The sequence below is a fragment of the Schistocerca cancellata genome, chromosome 2 (assembly GCF_023864275.1).
Source record: "Schistocerca cancellata isolate TAMUIC-IGC-003103 chromosome 2, iqSchCanc2.1, whole genome shotgun sequence".
NCBI lineage: Eukaryota > Metazoa > Arthropoda > Insecta > Orthoptera > Acrididae > Schistocerca > Schistocerca cancellata.
The window spans coordinates 836,676,551-836,689,233 of NC_064627.1; the positions used below are offsets into that span (position 1 = coordinate 836,676,551).

The window sequence follows — 12,683 nt, forward strand, 5'->3', positions numbered from 1 at the left end:
AGCCTGTCTTGGTCCAAGATTTCACATGCTCTGTGCACTAGTGTGGTTTGGACACCTTGTTGTGAAGGAACATGACAGCTATAGGCATCCTATACAAATCTGTTTGTGTGTTGCAAGAGGTCTCGTAGATGTGTCACCCATTCAGCCAGATTATGAATGCCTCAACTACATATTGAAAAAAGCACGAGGACTTGTGCAGTTAAGACTCCAGGGCTGCTTCTGGAAATGCCTCCATAAACATATTGGCCACCAGTGCTGACAGTGGGCAGATTATAACCACTCCACCTGTTTACTCATAGTAATTTCCATAGAATAGTAAGTAGGTTGACATAAGGATGAACTCAAACAGTTTCATTAGTGCTGGCCTAAACTTGTCTACTGTAAGGCCTAGGTAGTCACAAAGTCAAGAATGGTCTAAGATTCTCAAAATCAGGAGTATATCGCGTCTCCTGCCAGTTTGGGAAAATGTATGTAGGCCACAATGTCCAGACAGGAGTGATGCAAGGACCATAAATACCACACAGGCAACAAATATCCGACAAAGTCCATTGTGGCAGAGCAGTGCATTTCCCACAGACATGTCATGAATTATGACACCAAATTGCTACAATGGTCCAACACTTACTGGGATTGTTTACTAAAAGAGGCTGTAGAGCTCCAGCTGGATGATGACATAATAAATAAAGACAGTGGTTTTCAGTCAAACAGGGCCTTGACCCAGCCTTGAGTGTGGGCAGAGCACAGCAGCAGAGTGCATGGTTATCTGCTCCCATCACTGTAATTGAAGAGGACAAAGACTTGTCGCCACAGTGGCACACAGTCACCTCTGTTGCTGGTGACAGTAGGACTGAGGACAAAGGATCATGCCCCAGTGATACACTTCTGCCACTTTTGTGCCAATTCACAGCCAGCTAGAGCCTGCTGGAGGTGAATGTTTAAAGACAGCATCCTGTGGAAGACAGTCAGTCATCAAGAACTCCTGAAGATGGGGAAAAGTCGGCTTGCCAGATGATGACACCTGGCTAAATACCCGAGAAATATTAAAAATATTTGTTTTATTAATGTGTAAGTTCACCAGCGTCATATACAGAATGCAAGCTTTCTGGATTTGTTCCAACATTTTATCTACCTCCATGAGAAATTTTAACATGTAATGAAGCTCAGTCTGTCACTTCTACCAATGAGCAGCTCAATGAAGCACGTTCCATCCTGTCAGCTCTTGTATATGTTGCCTGTTGATTTCGAATTTTGTCTGTATGTTCCAAGATGTTTACTATTCTCTATGTACTGTCTGTACTCTCCAGCAACCAGCTGATATGCTGAGTAGGTCGACAAACAAAGACAAAAACATAATTAGTCAGTAATTCTTTAAGACACAGTACTGACCAAAAATATTACCCAGATGTTCAGACAAATTGCACACCTTTCCTCTCTCGTCCCATCAGGATGCTTCAAATATTCTGCTGTGAGTAGGCCTTCTGAAGGAAATAGTATTACAAGAAACAAGAGCATTTGTTACCTTTACTTAACTACACAGAAAAGAATAATATTTTTCAGAGGAAGAAATAAACAGTTTGTAAATAAGCATTTACATCATGTGGCAACATTCTCATGTGTGCAATATTAATTGGAAGGTGTACATGTGTTATCACATATTTTTACATTACTTAATGAGAGGATGTGTTTTGTTTGCAATATTGAAGAAAGCTGTTGCAGAATCTAAAGCTTTATTTTTAAATCACTGTTTTTTGCAACAACATGTATGAAAGTGCACCACTGTGCTAGAGTCAAAACTAAGTTTTTCTCTGTTTTCTTACAACTGTGGCATTGAAATGACAGATTTCACCTGGGAAAGGTTAAATTTCCTTAAAACTATGTATCCCTATTCAGAAACAGTAATTACAGGGCAAATAACTGGATGCCCTTGAGTGTATGTCATTCACTGAATTGAGTGGATTCTTTGAAGACAACGAGATTGTTGCTCATGAAGGGATTCAAACATAATCATAGGCCCATAACACCACTATAAAGTCAGGAACAGAAGAGTAATGGAAGGCAAAAACGGAACTTCAAGTATACTAGAGGAATGATCACTGGAGGAGCACATTGATAAATTATTTTTAGTTGTCTCTTGCATCTGGATAACCCAGAAGCTTTCCCTTTCCAAACATGGTCCTGTGTGGTAGTCAAAATGGCAAGTTCTATCATCATATTGTTAAAAAATCAACAGAGAGTTGAGACATTCCACTAATCTTCCTGACTACAAATTGTTGATGTGGTTTCTTGCAAATTGCATCTAGGAAATAAGTTATTTTAACAGCAGTAGTGAAAATATTTTGGTGGCCCAGTGACTTGTACTGCTCTCCTGTAATGCAAGGCCTCTTATGTCTGCACTGTTGATCCTTGGTCCCTCGTCTGGCGCATCAGAGTGTAGAATGTATATGAGGCATTTATCAGCTGCAACAGAACACACGCAGCTGTGAGAGATGTTTATGAGGAATACAGCAATATTTAAGTTCATTTGTTGTGGTTTTCAGTCTGATGACTGAATTAGTATAGGTGTCTACACTAGTCTGTTCTGTGCAAATCTGTTCATCTGTGCATAACTACTACAACCTACATTGACTTAAGCCTGTTTACAGTAGTCAACCCTTGGTCTCCCTCAGCAATATTTACCCCATCCTTTCTTCCATTAGCAAATTAACTATTCTTTGATGTGTCAGTGTATGTCTTCTAAACCCTTATCTTCATTTAGTCAAGCTGTATCATTCCATTTAAAAAGTTCATTGAATGGTGTCATAAAACAAAGAAACACAAACGTACTAACAAAATAACTTTATTCGGCAACAAAGTAATGTCTACTTACTGTAACATGGTTGAAGGTAATCTGGATGTGAGCAGTTTTATACCAACACTGAATTAGGGGAAGCATTTATTTACGTATGATAGTTACATCGATAACTGTGGCTGTGCATCGCCTCCACACACATCGCATGGTGGCTTGTGGTGGAGTATACATGTGGATTAGATGTAGATGATATAATGCATTGGTTACATGTAGCAAAAACTTATATTGAAGTTTGAAATTGCTGCTTGCTGGTTTCCACAACTGCTCACTCCCATTTAAATCATATGATGAACGTAAGCAGCAGCAGAAATGTTCCAGGTTGTCAGGCCAATCGAGACGACTGCTTTAGCTGCCTAATCATCAGGGCTGAGGGCTGGTTGTACCACTGTGACCATGAGACAAAGGAGCAAAGCAAGCAATGGAAACATGTTAATTCACCAGGGCTTAAAAATGTGAAGACCTAACCATTATGAGACAAGGTGACGCTTAAGGTTTTTTTTTTTTGCGGGGGGGGGGGACACTGCCAAGTTGGGCTACTAACAGATGATGCATTTAAGGGCCAAACAATCACAGAAGCATACTACTGAAATCTCAGGAAGAGGGAAGCTGTCCAAAGGACTGTTTTTGCTCCGTGACAACAGTGCAACTTATTCTGCAAAGGGCAGTCACACATATGCTGCTTCTGTGGGGCTTTCAAATTTTGCTCCCCCCTCCCCCATAATGATATTTTGGTGACAAGACACCCAGTGACTTCTTGGATGAAGAAACCATTGAATGGCATGCGTTTTCAGAATGAAGATATGATGGTTTTCAAGAGGAAGCATTTCCTGGACAGCCAAACTGCAGACTTCTACACTCAAGGTCTCTGTCATGTCATCTGTCATTCAGAAAATGTGTTGCATTGAAGAATGAATATGTGGACAGAACTAACATCATCACCAACTCTCATGATGGCAACTTGATTTTTTTTTTCACACATACACTATCAAGACATAGTCAACAACTTGGCCTTTTGTTGTATGGACAAAGATAATAGGTGAAGCAGACATAAATTTCCTGGGGTTATCTCCATGGCAACATCTCGACAACCAGGAAGACAGATTTCATAAAAGAATAAATTTTCCTAAGGAATTGGGGGAATGATACATTCTTAATAGAGAAATCAACAATCCATTCCTTGAAAACATGTTTTACAAGGCATGGCACATGCGATTAATCACCAACAGTCAGATAGTGGAAATTCGCAATTCACCAAACAGAAGATGCTTCATGTACCTGGATTGATTAGACAGAATTTGTAGTGATTGTGCATCAAGGTGTAGAACTGCTTAACTCTTATAGTGATTACACTTAGGCATAATATCTTTGACATTGTTTATTCCTTGTTTTATTTAATTATTCTTTATTGATTTGTCACATTGATGCACTCTCAGATTGCATTGAATGAATTTTGCCATAAAGTTAATTTATCATGAATCAGAACATTTTTGGTGACCTTGATGTGATTGTATGTGACAGCCAACATAAACTAATGTAGTATTCATACTGTGTCATTTCAAACATCAAGTGCAAATGGACTGTGCATCATCCACAAACTGCATTGTTGACATACTTTGAATATCAAGAGCCGATCAACAATGCCGTGTACCGAGGTTTCACGTCAGACCCAGCACCATCCCTCGACGAGCCCCTCAGCGCTTCGGTTAATTGAGTCACTGTCAGACCACCACCTTTTAGGCAGCAGAATCCCATTCTTTGGTTTGCGTAACTATAAGAGTCACAGCTGATGAAACTAAAAGCTGTTTTACAATATACGTGTGACTCTCACAAGAAAGTCATTGTCTGCTGCAGCACTCCATGTGATAGAACGTCCAACCACAAAAAAGCGTTTAAACGGGAAGTGTCTGTCATGTTGTCTGCTTAACACATTTGCTGTGTTTATTAACAATGTCCAGCACGTGAATTGTTGCTTTAGTTCACTTATGAGTCTTTCGGGTATTTTATGTCTCTTTCTAAGGGCACTACATTTATTTGTACTTTAGATGGTCACTATTGTTCTGGGTAACCACATGTGCCAGAACAAAGATGCAGAATGCAAGAGCAGAGAAGGCGGTGAGGAAATGTCGGCCAGCGGTGCGTGGAATTGGACCATGCTGTGCCAAGAGTGACACCTGGAAGAAGTGAATATAAATGCCACCGCTCCTAGCCTTGGCTGCTCAGATCAGACCAGTCTGCAACGGACATTTGTGTTACACTATCAGATTGTTGTGATCCATACAAAGTGCGTACTTGAACTTTGTGTATAGCAAGAACTTTTCTGTTTTCATGTCGCCTCTCACTAGCGACATTTGCTGTAATTAAAGTTAAGTATTGTCAATTTGCTTTCTAGAAATAAAACTACTAATGTTATTTATTTGAACTGTTGTATAGCATTCTGAGAATACATCATCCTTTAGGTGCCCTGTAAGCAACAAGTGGGCAAGACCCCACAACTGGCAACGAGGATGGGATAAACAAACTACATGCCTGCCGGCCACAAACTTCTGTTTTTTGTTGCTGGCGCATTGATTCTCTCTTGTCTGTACTTTGCAGGGGCGCATATTGCTTTTAACTGTTTCTTGTCATTATTACTAATAAGTGTTTTCAGGTGGGCATTGCCGAAAATTTCTTTGATTTTGTCATTTGCCTTGTATATTTCTGTTGCACATGTTTCTTCCAACATGCCCACCAATCTTGTCCCACCCCCTGCTCAGACGCCTCAGCTGCAAGTGTTAGATGCCACACAGCTAATGCAGATGTTTTGGTCTCAGATGAACCAGATTTCTACCCTGCTCAACACAGTGCAGCAGCTACTCGCCAGCGCTGTGCATCCTACGGAATAAGCACTGCCTACTACAGCTGCTATAACACCTTTTCGACAGTTTTTTTAACAGGAAGAGGAACGGCTTGAGTGGCTCTCACAGTTTGAGATGCAAGTCGGTGCCCACAATATACCAGGAACTGTGAAACTTTCTTATCTATTATCAATGGTAGGAAGAGCAGTGTTCCGCCTCATTCAAAAACTTTTTCCTAATGCCCCTCTGAGCGAACTGTCTTATGACCAAGTAGTAACATCACTAACAAACTATTGTGATCAGCAAGTGAATGTGGCAGCAGCTTGGTATCAATTCTTCAATTGCAAAATGGTCCAAACAGACTTATCACAAGTGGGTAACAGATTTGCAAGGTATGAGAATGACATGCACATTTAAATGTGCTTGCAGTGCATTATATTCAGACATTATGTTGCATGATGCGATTGTGTACAATGTTCCTCATGTCAAAATCGGAGAACAAATTCTGAAACAGTCTGATCCATCATTTCAGCAGGTAGTGCAAATATTGGATTAGTAAGATTCCGGTGCCTTGTCGGCTCATATGTTTGAGCAGCCAGCTATTTGCGGGTTGAGTCCCTTAGTTGTGATCACCCCATTCCGCACCAGCAGCTTGCGCTAGCCAAGCCGAGTAAACAACCCTCCATGCCGCAAAAGCAGTTTGCTAAACAGGCAGCTACACAGGTGAACAGAATTAAGTCTTGCCCTAAGTGCTATACACAGCACAAATGCCAAGACAGACCCTCCTGACAAGCTCAGTGTTATGCTTGTGGTAGGGAAGGACATGTGCAATCCATATGTTTGCTACAGAACAAACAAAAGAATTCAGTCCACTCACAAAAATATAGTCACAAGGCCCATGTCATGCATGCAGTATATTCCAAGTCTGCAACTAGCAAGCGTGCAGATCCATCAGATACATGTCAGTCAAACAAACTTTTTCTTCTTTTACTTATTTGTGGGAAACGTGTGAAATTTCAGTTGGACACAGGTGCTTCTGTCACATTGCTCCGTCGTCGCACATATGGCCTGTTAGGCTCCCCATGCCTGTCTAAAACTAGCACACAACTCACAGCTTATAATGGACAAGACATTCCCGTTCTCAGAACGTGTACTTTGTCTACTATGTATTGCTTGCAAATGCAAACAGTGACTTTTACAGTGCTACAATCACGCAAGTCTTGATTCTTTTGATTTATTTGGCTTTAACATTCAGGATAATGTGTTGTCAGTGTCTGCATTCAATGTGAAAGACAGTGTAGCTAGGTTGCTGAAAGAATTCCTGAAACTCTTTACCTCCGAATAAAACTCGTGCACTGGTGGGGAGCGCCAAAGATGATCTCGGTTTGAGGAAGGCCGGTGTGTACCAGATTCCGTGTCAATGTGGCAAGTCGTATATTGGCCAGACGATGCGTACCATCGAGGATCGATGCCATGAACATCAGAGGCACACTCGACTGATGTATCCAAGCAAGTCGGCGGTCGCTGAACATTGTTTGTCGGAAAATCACGCTATGGAGTATGAACACACGAGGATTCTGGTACAGATGTCGAGATACTGGGACAGCGTTGTTAGAGAGGCCATCGAAATTCGCACCAATGACAACCTCAAATAACCCCGAACTGTGGCTATAATCTTAGCAAGGCTTGGGAACCAGCGATTGGGTTAATCAAGAGTAAATTGAGCAAACGTGTAGTTGTGATGACCACGGCGGACAGAGCCATCATTCCGACGTCATCTCAGACGCCGTCGCAATCTGTTCCACCGCACGACCGTGGCGCGGACAGCGGAGGGCAGGTGGAGGGTATTGAAATCGACTGCCGCCATGACCGAACCCAGTTCCCTCTGAGCAGCCATAGCGTACGGATCTCCGTGCCAGCACATTCACAGGAGCTCAGTCCGTCAGTTCACCTGATGATGGCGACATGTATGATGGCCGAAATATTGTGCCCGTTGGACACTGTAGGCCAGCAGTACACCCGTGGATGTTTTGATTATCAAATACGCTGGGAGAAACTCAAGAACCACATCTTTTCTGAAGGTTTAGGCAAAGCTCACATTTTTGTTGTACATATTACACTGAAAGACAATGCTCAGCTGAAAGTTTGCCAGGCCAGAACTGTTCCCATTGCATTATGGGACAAAGTTGTGGCTGAACTTAAAGAATTGCAAAATAATGGAGTTATTGTGCTCATATCAGCTAGTCAGGGGGCAAGTCCACTGGGTTTGTTCTCCAAACCTTCAGGTCGCATTTGTGTCTTTGTTGAGTTTAAATCTACAGTCAACCCACAAACTGTGATTGATACTTATCTATTGCCATGGTCAGAGGATCTCATGGACAGATTAGGCGGTGGACGCTATTTTTCAAAAATTGATTTGTGTGACGCATATCTTCAAATACCGCTCCAAGAAGAATCTCAAACAGTGTGTGTAGTAAATACTCATTTGGGCCTGCTAAATATTTGCTTTTGCCTTTTGGCAGTGCTTCCGCACCCGCCATTTCCCAAAGGTATTTGGAACAGCCCCTGCACAAGTGCTAAAACTGTTCAATCTATTTGGACGACATTGCAGTAGCAGGTTGTACACCTGAAGATCATATTGCAAATTTATGAGCTTTGTTTCATGTGTTGTCTGATGCAGGACTAAAGTGTAGACTGGACAAATGTGAGTTTTTTAAACCTGAGTTGCAGTATCTTGGTCATGTCATAAACAGTCAAGGTGTACATCCCCTTCAGTCGCAATTGTTAGCCATACGAGATTTGCCAGTTCCTCACAATATCACAGAATTGTAGTCAGTTTCAGGGAAAATTAACAATTATATTTGGTTCATGCCGAATGCTGCACAAATTGCAGCTCCATTGCATTGCTTGTGTTGCAAGAATGTCCCTTTTGTTTGGACAGATGAGTGCCAAGTAGTTTTTCAAAAACTTAAAGATGCATTGCTCAGTGATTGTTGCTTAATTCACATTGATCCTGACAAACCAGTGGCATTGCAAGTTACGGAAGCGGTGCAGCACTTTTGCACATTATTGGTGACAAAGACAGACCTATTGCTTTAGCATCAAAAGTGTTGTCCAAAGCTCACTGTAACTATTCACAAATTGAAAAAGAGGCTTTGGCTATTGTGTATGGTGTCACCAATTTCACCACTATTTGTATGTCAGAAAACTACTTAGTAGCGGATCACAAGCCTTAGCAGTCATTGTTTTATCTGACGAAACTGGTTTCTTTATGAACTGCTAAAAAATTGCAAAGATGGGTTTAGTTGTTGTCTCAATACCAGTATGAGATTTTGTATCGTCCGACAGCTCAACATGATAATGCAGACGCACTTTCACCTCTTCCGATTGGCCCTGATATGTACTTTGATGCTTCTTCTGCATCTTATTGTCACATTGCTGCTCAGGATTCTGAATTGCTTCAGTTTTTTCCACTGAACTATAAGAAAATTGCACACGCCATGGATGCCAATTCAGAATTTGAACATTCTGCTAAAAATTCGCACATCTTCGCCTCATTGCACAGCATAAGGAACTCTGTAGTGCACCAGTACTTTGCACATTGGCATAGCCTTGCTATACAGCAAGATGTCATTCTTGTTCAGAATGACAGTGGACAGTCACGTGTGTTGATCCCCCAAGCTTTGCAAAAAGAAGGGTTCCAGTTACTTCACCAGGGGCACTGGGGGATTGTTCGTACGAAACAGTTAGTGCATCGACATTGTACTTGTCATCATATGGATGCCCAAATTGAATAAATGATGCCACAGTGTTACACATGTGCGGAAAATCCGTCCGCTCTGCTAAAAGAAATTCTCTGCTCGGCCTAAGTCGCAATCGACATGGCAATGTGTGCACGTAGGCTTTGCGGGACCTTTTTGAAACACTCATTGGTTGATTGTGGTTGACTCATATAGCGAGTTTCCTTTTGCTGTGCCCCTGAACTCGACAACGTTAATTGAAACATTCTGTGAGCGGAGTGGCATACTGCATCAAACTAGGGCATCGTGCCATTCACAGTCCAACAGTGAAGCAGAACCTTTTGTCTGAACATTCAAGCAGCAGATGGACAAACTTAACTCCCCACACACCAGGGATCAAGCATTGCAACTTTTTCTCGTCTCATATCGCTTGCACCCGTGAGATGGACCATCGCTGGGGGAATTGCTGCACTGCTGCCACCATCGCACACTGCTCCACCCTCTTCAGCATCTGGCACCACAGGAAGGCTGCAAGTATTGCTTCGCATCATATGATATTATGTCTTACAGAATTTTTAGCGGCAGCAGACAGTGGGTACGAGACGAGATCGTCCGTCAGCTTGGCACTTGCACGTATCTTCTATCAGGTCCAGATGGCTTTAAGCGCCGCCATCAAAATCAACTTTGCCTGTGTCATGTACACAATGATCTTTCAGTCTCTTCCCCCAGATTCATGGGTCCAGAGGGCAGTGCGACTGCAGCAGTCGCCAGAGGGTGTCATCACGACACCGCTGGACCCCATGGATACGGGCCCTTCGTCTCCTCCACCTCCTCTCGTCCTACCAATGGAGCTGGACCCACCCATATCACAGCAGTTGCCGCCTTCTTCGTCTGGATGTGTTGACACCCCTGCAGTCACAGCTTCTGGCCCATCGAGGCACCTGCACTCCTCCATTCCCGCGGTGTTCGCACTCCATTACATGACGCTGGTCCGTTGTTTGGGGGGGAGGAATGTTCTGGCATAACCACAATCACTGGAACGAATATGCGGAACAGAAGAGCATAGAAGGCAGTGAGGAAACATTGGCCAGTGGTGTGTGGAGTAGGACCACGCTGCGCCAAGAGCGACACCTGGAAAAAGTGAATATAAACGCCACTCCTGTTAGCCTCGGCCGCTCAGATCTGGCCAGTCTGCAATGGACATTTGTGCTACGCTATCTGCTGCAGCCTTCATTATAAAGTAAAAATCAGAAGAAAGATGCAGCAAAAATAGAAGCTGCTGCGTTTGACTGTGGCTTCAAAGAAGGGACGAGGAAAAGGACTGTTATTCCTTATTGATAAAGGAGTTGAGGCTGGAGGATCCACTACAGTTTAAAATTTTGTTTCAACAAGCTGTCATCATCCACTTCGCCTGAGAGAAGCAATTTCGCCAAGCAGAAAGCAAGACTTTAATTTTGTGTTTATAGTTTTTCATATGACTGTTTGTTCAACTATATTAGGTGACAGATGTCATATTTTATTACTTTCCAGGTGAACAGTTACATTGCGATTTCTGGTGACTGGCGAATCTTACAAGAGCTTGTCGTTTGCACATCCTATTTCAGTTTTGAGTCTGTCTAAACTGATAATAGGTGGATGGTGTGAAATCTGCAACTCTTTGAGGGATAAATATTTGAAGGTACTTGTTTCCTGTATTTCTGAATAAAAAAAGTGAGAACTTTTACTTCACTTCTTCTTTCTTATGAGCTCCAACAGCTAAAGAGGAATGACTTAGAATAGCAGCAACTTTTGATAAATTGTGTAACTGAGATAAAGCTTCAAATAATACTTACCGAAAGTTGCAGATATTTCACGTGTTAACTTTTGTGATGTGAACAACCTGCTGTATTATATTTCACTGAGCAGGAGCGAGGTACACAATTCACATAGAACTTCACGCAGTTTGTCAGCTGTGCTCCCCATTTGGTCATCTGCCCATGGGTGAAGCACTTACATATGCATGAGAATAGGATCCATCCTATTCTGCTGTCTGGTGATCATAAGCATGAATCTTGTGCAAGTGGCCTCATCTACACAGTAGGTGCCGGCAGAAAGGTTGCATCATGGGTAATCTTGAAAGCTCATATGTCTCATGTGGAACAGGCTTAAGTACAGTTATTTTGTCACTGCACTTAATGAAGACATGACTGTTGAGGTGCAGGCCTTACCACCGATACATGACTATGAAGATTGCCCTGGTCATGCCATCTATCACAGTCTGAGGCAAAATGCCTTGAGAAGTTGCTATGCCTTGAGAAGTTGCTGCGAACAGAGGAGTTAGGAGACCACTACGAACACCAGCAAGCAGTGCTGTTAATGAAGACATTCTAAGGAACATCCGGCTGTCATGTCTCCTGCTGGACGCACAGAAGATCCTCACAGTATGCGCCAGAGAGCTTGATGCATCAGCACAGGCTATATGGTGGAGATGTACCTGACTGCAGTGGTAGCAACTGTTGGCTTTCCAGCAAATTCTCTTATAGCACCACTATAGATGCAGATCGCGGAGCTCACTGCATAACAGAATGAAGGTCTTCATTACTGGATGACTTGGCTGCTGGTAAACCATCGAGGTATAAGGTCATGCTCCACAAAATTCTTCTGTTCCTAACGTTTAATCCGGAACTGCTCTGGATGTATTCAGAGGCAGAGGAGCAAAGATGTCCAGTGCTGTTCTGGACAAAATGTTAGCAACAGAAGAGTTTTGTGGACCACGAACTGGCTCACTGCATAATTCACGGCACTGTGAACATGATATTCCTGTCATCAACCTCAATGATACTGCTCACCACAGAATGTTTGGACCTCAGGCAAAGAAATGTATTCTGCCATGCAAGGTAGGAAACGTGACAGGAAGTCAGTAATGATGGAGACTGGCTTTCTGTACAGCAGCTGTTCACTGTTGATCACCGATCTCTATACCAAACTCCAGTTCTTGGTGGATACGAGTGCAGATGTGTCTGTTTATCCATCCACACATCTGCCTCTTTGTAGCTTTGCCACCCGCTGATCTACAATAAAGACATTGGTTATCTGACACGTGCACTAAACCTAGGCCAACGTCATAATTTTGAGTAGCAATTTATCAAAGCAAATGTGACACATCCCATGTGAGAAGCCAGCTTCCTGGTGTTTTATGACCTGCTACCCGGCCTCAGACATTGTCAACTACTTGATACTACCATCAATCTGGCCAGTCAAGTAAGTGTATGTTGTATGGAC

The 12,683-nt window shown here is 42.6% G+C and overlaps 1 protein-coding gene across 1 annotated transcript in view; it reads right to left on the minus strand.

Annotated features, from left to right (window-relative positions):
- Positions 1–1,809: 1,809 nt before the first annotated feature.
- Positions 1,810–12,683, minus strand: part of LOC126159142 (odorant receptor 30a-like) — a 67,505-nt gene continuing 56,631 nt past the window's right edge. The window contains exon 4 of the mRNA XM_049916494.1: positions 1,810–2,457. Coding sequence (XP_049772451.1) covers positions 2,383–2,457 — 75 coding nt within the window. The 3' untranslated portion in view covers positions 1,810–2,382. The remainder of the gene's footprint in view (positions 2,458–12,683) is intronic.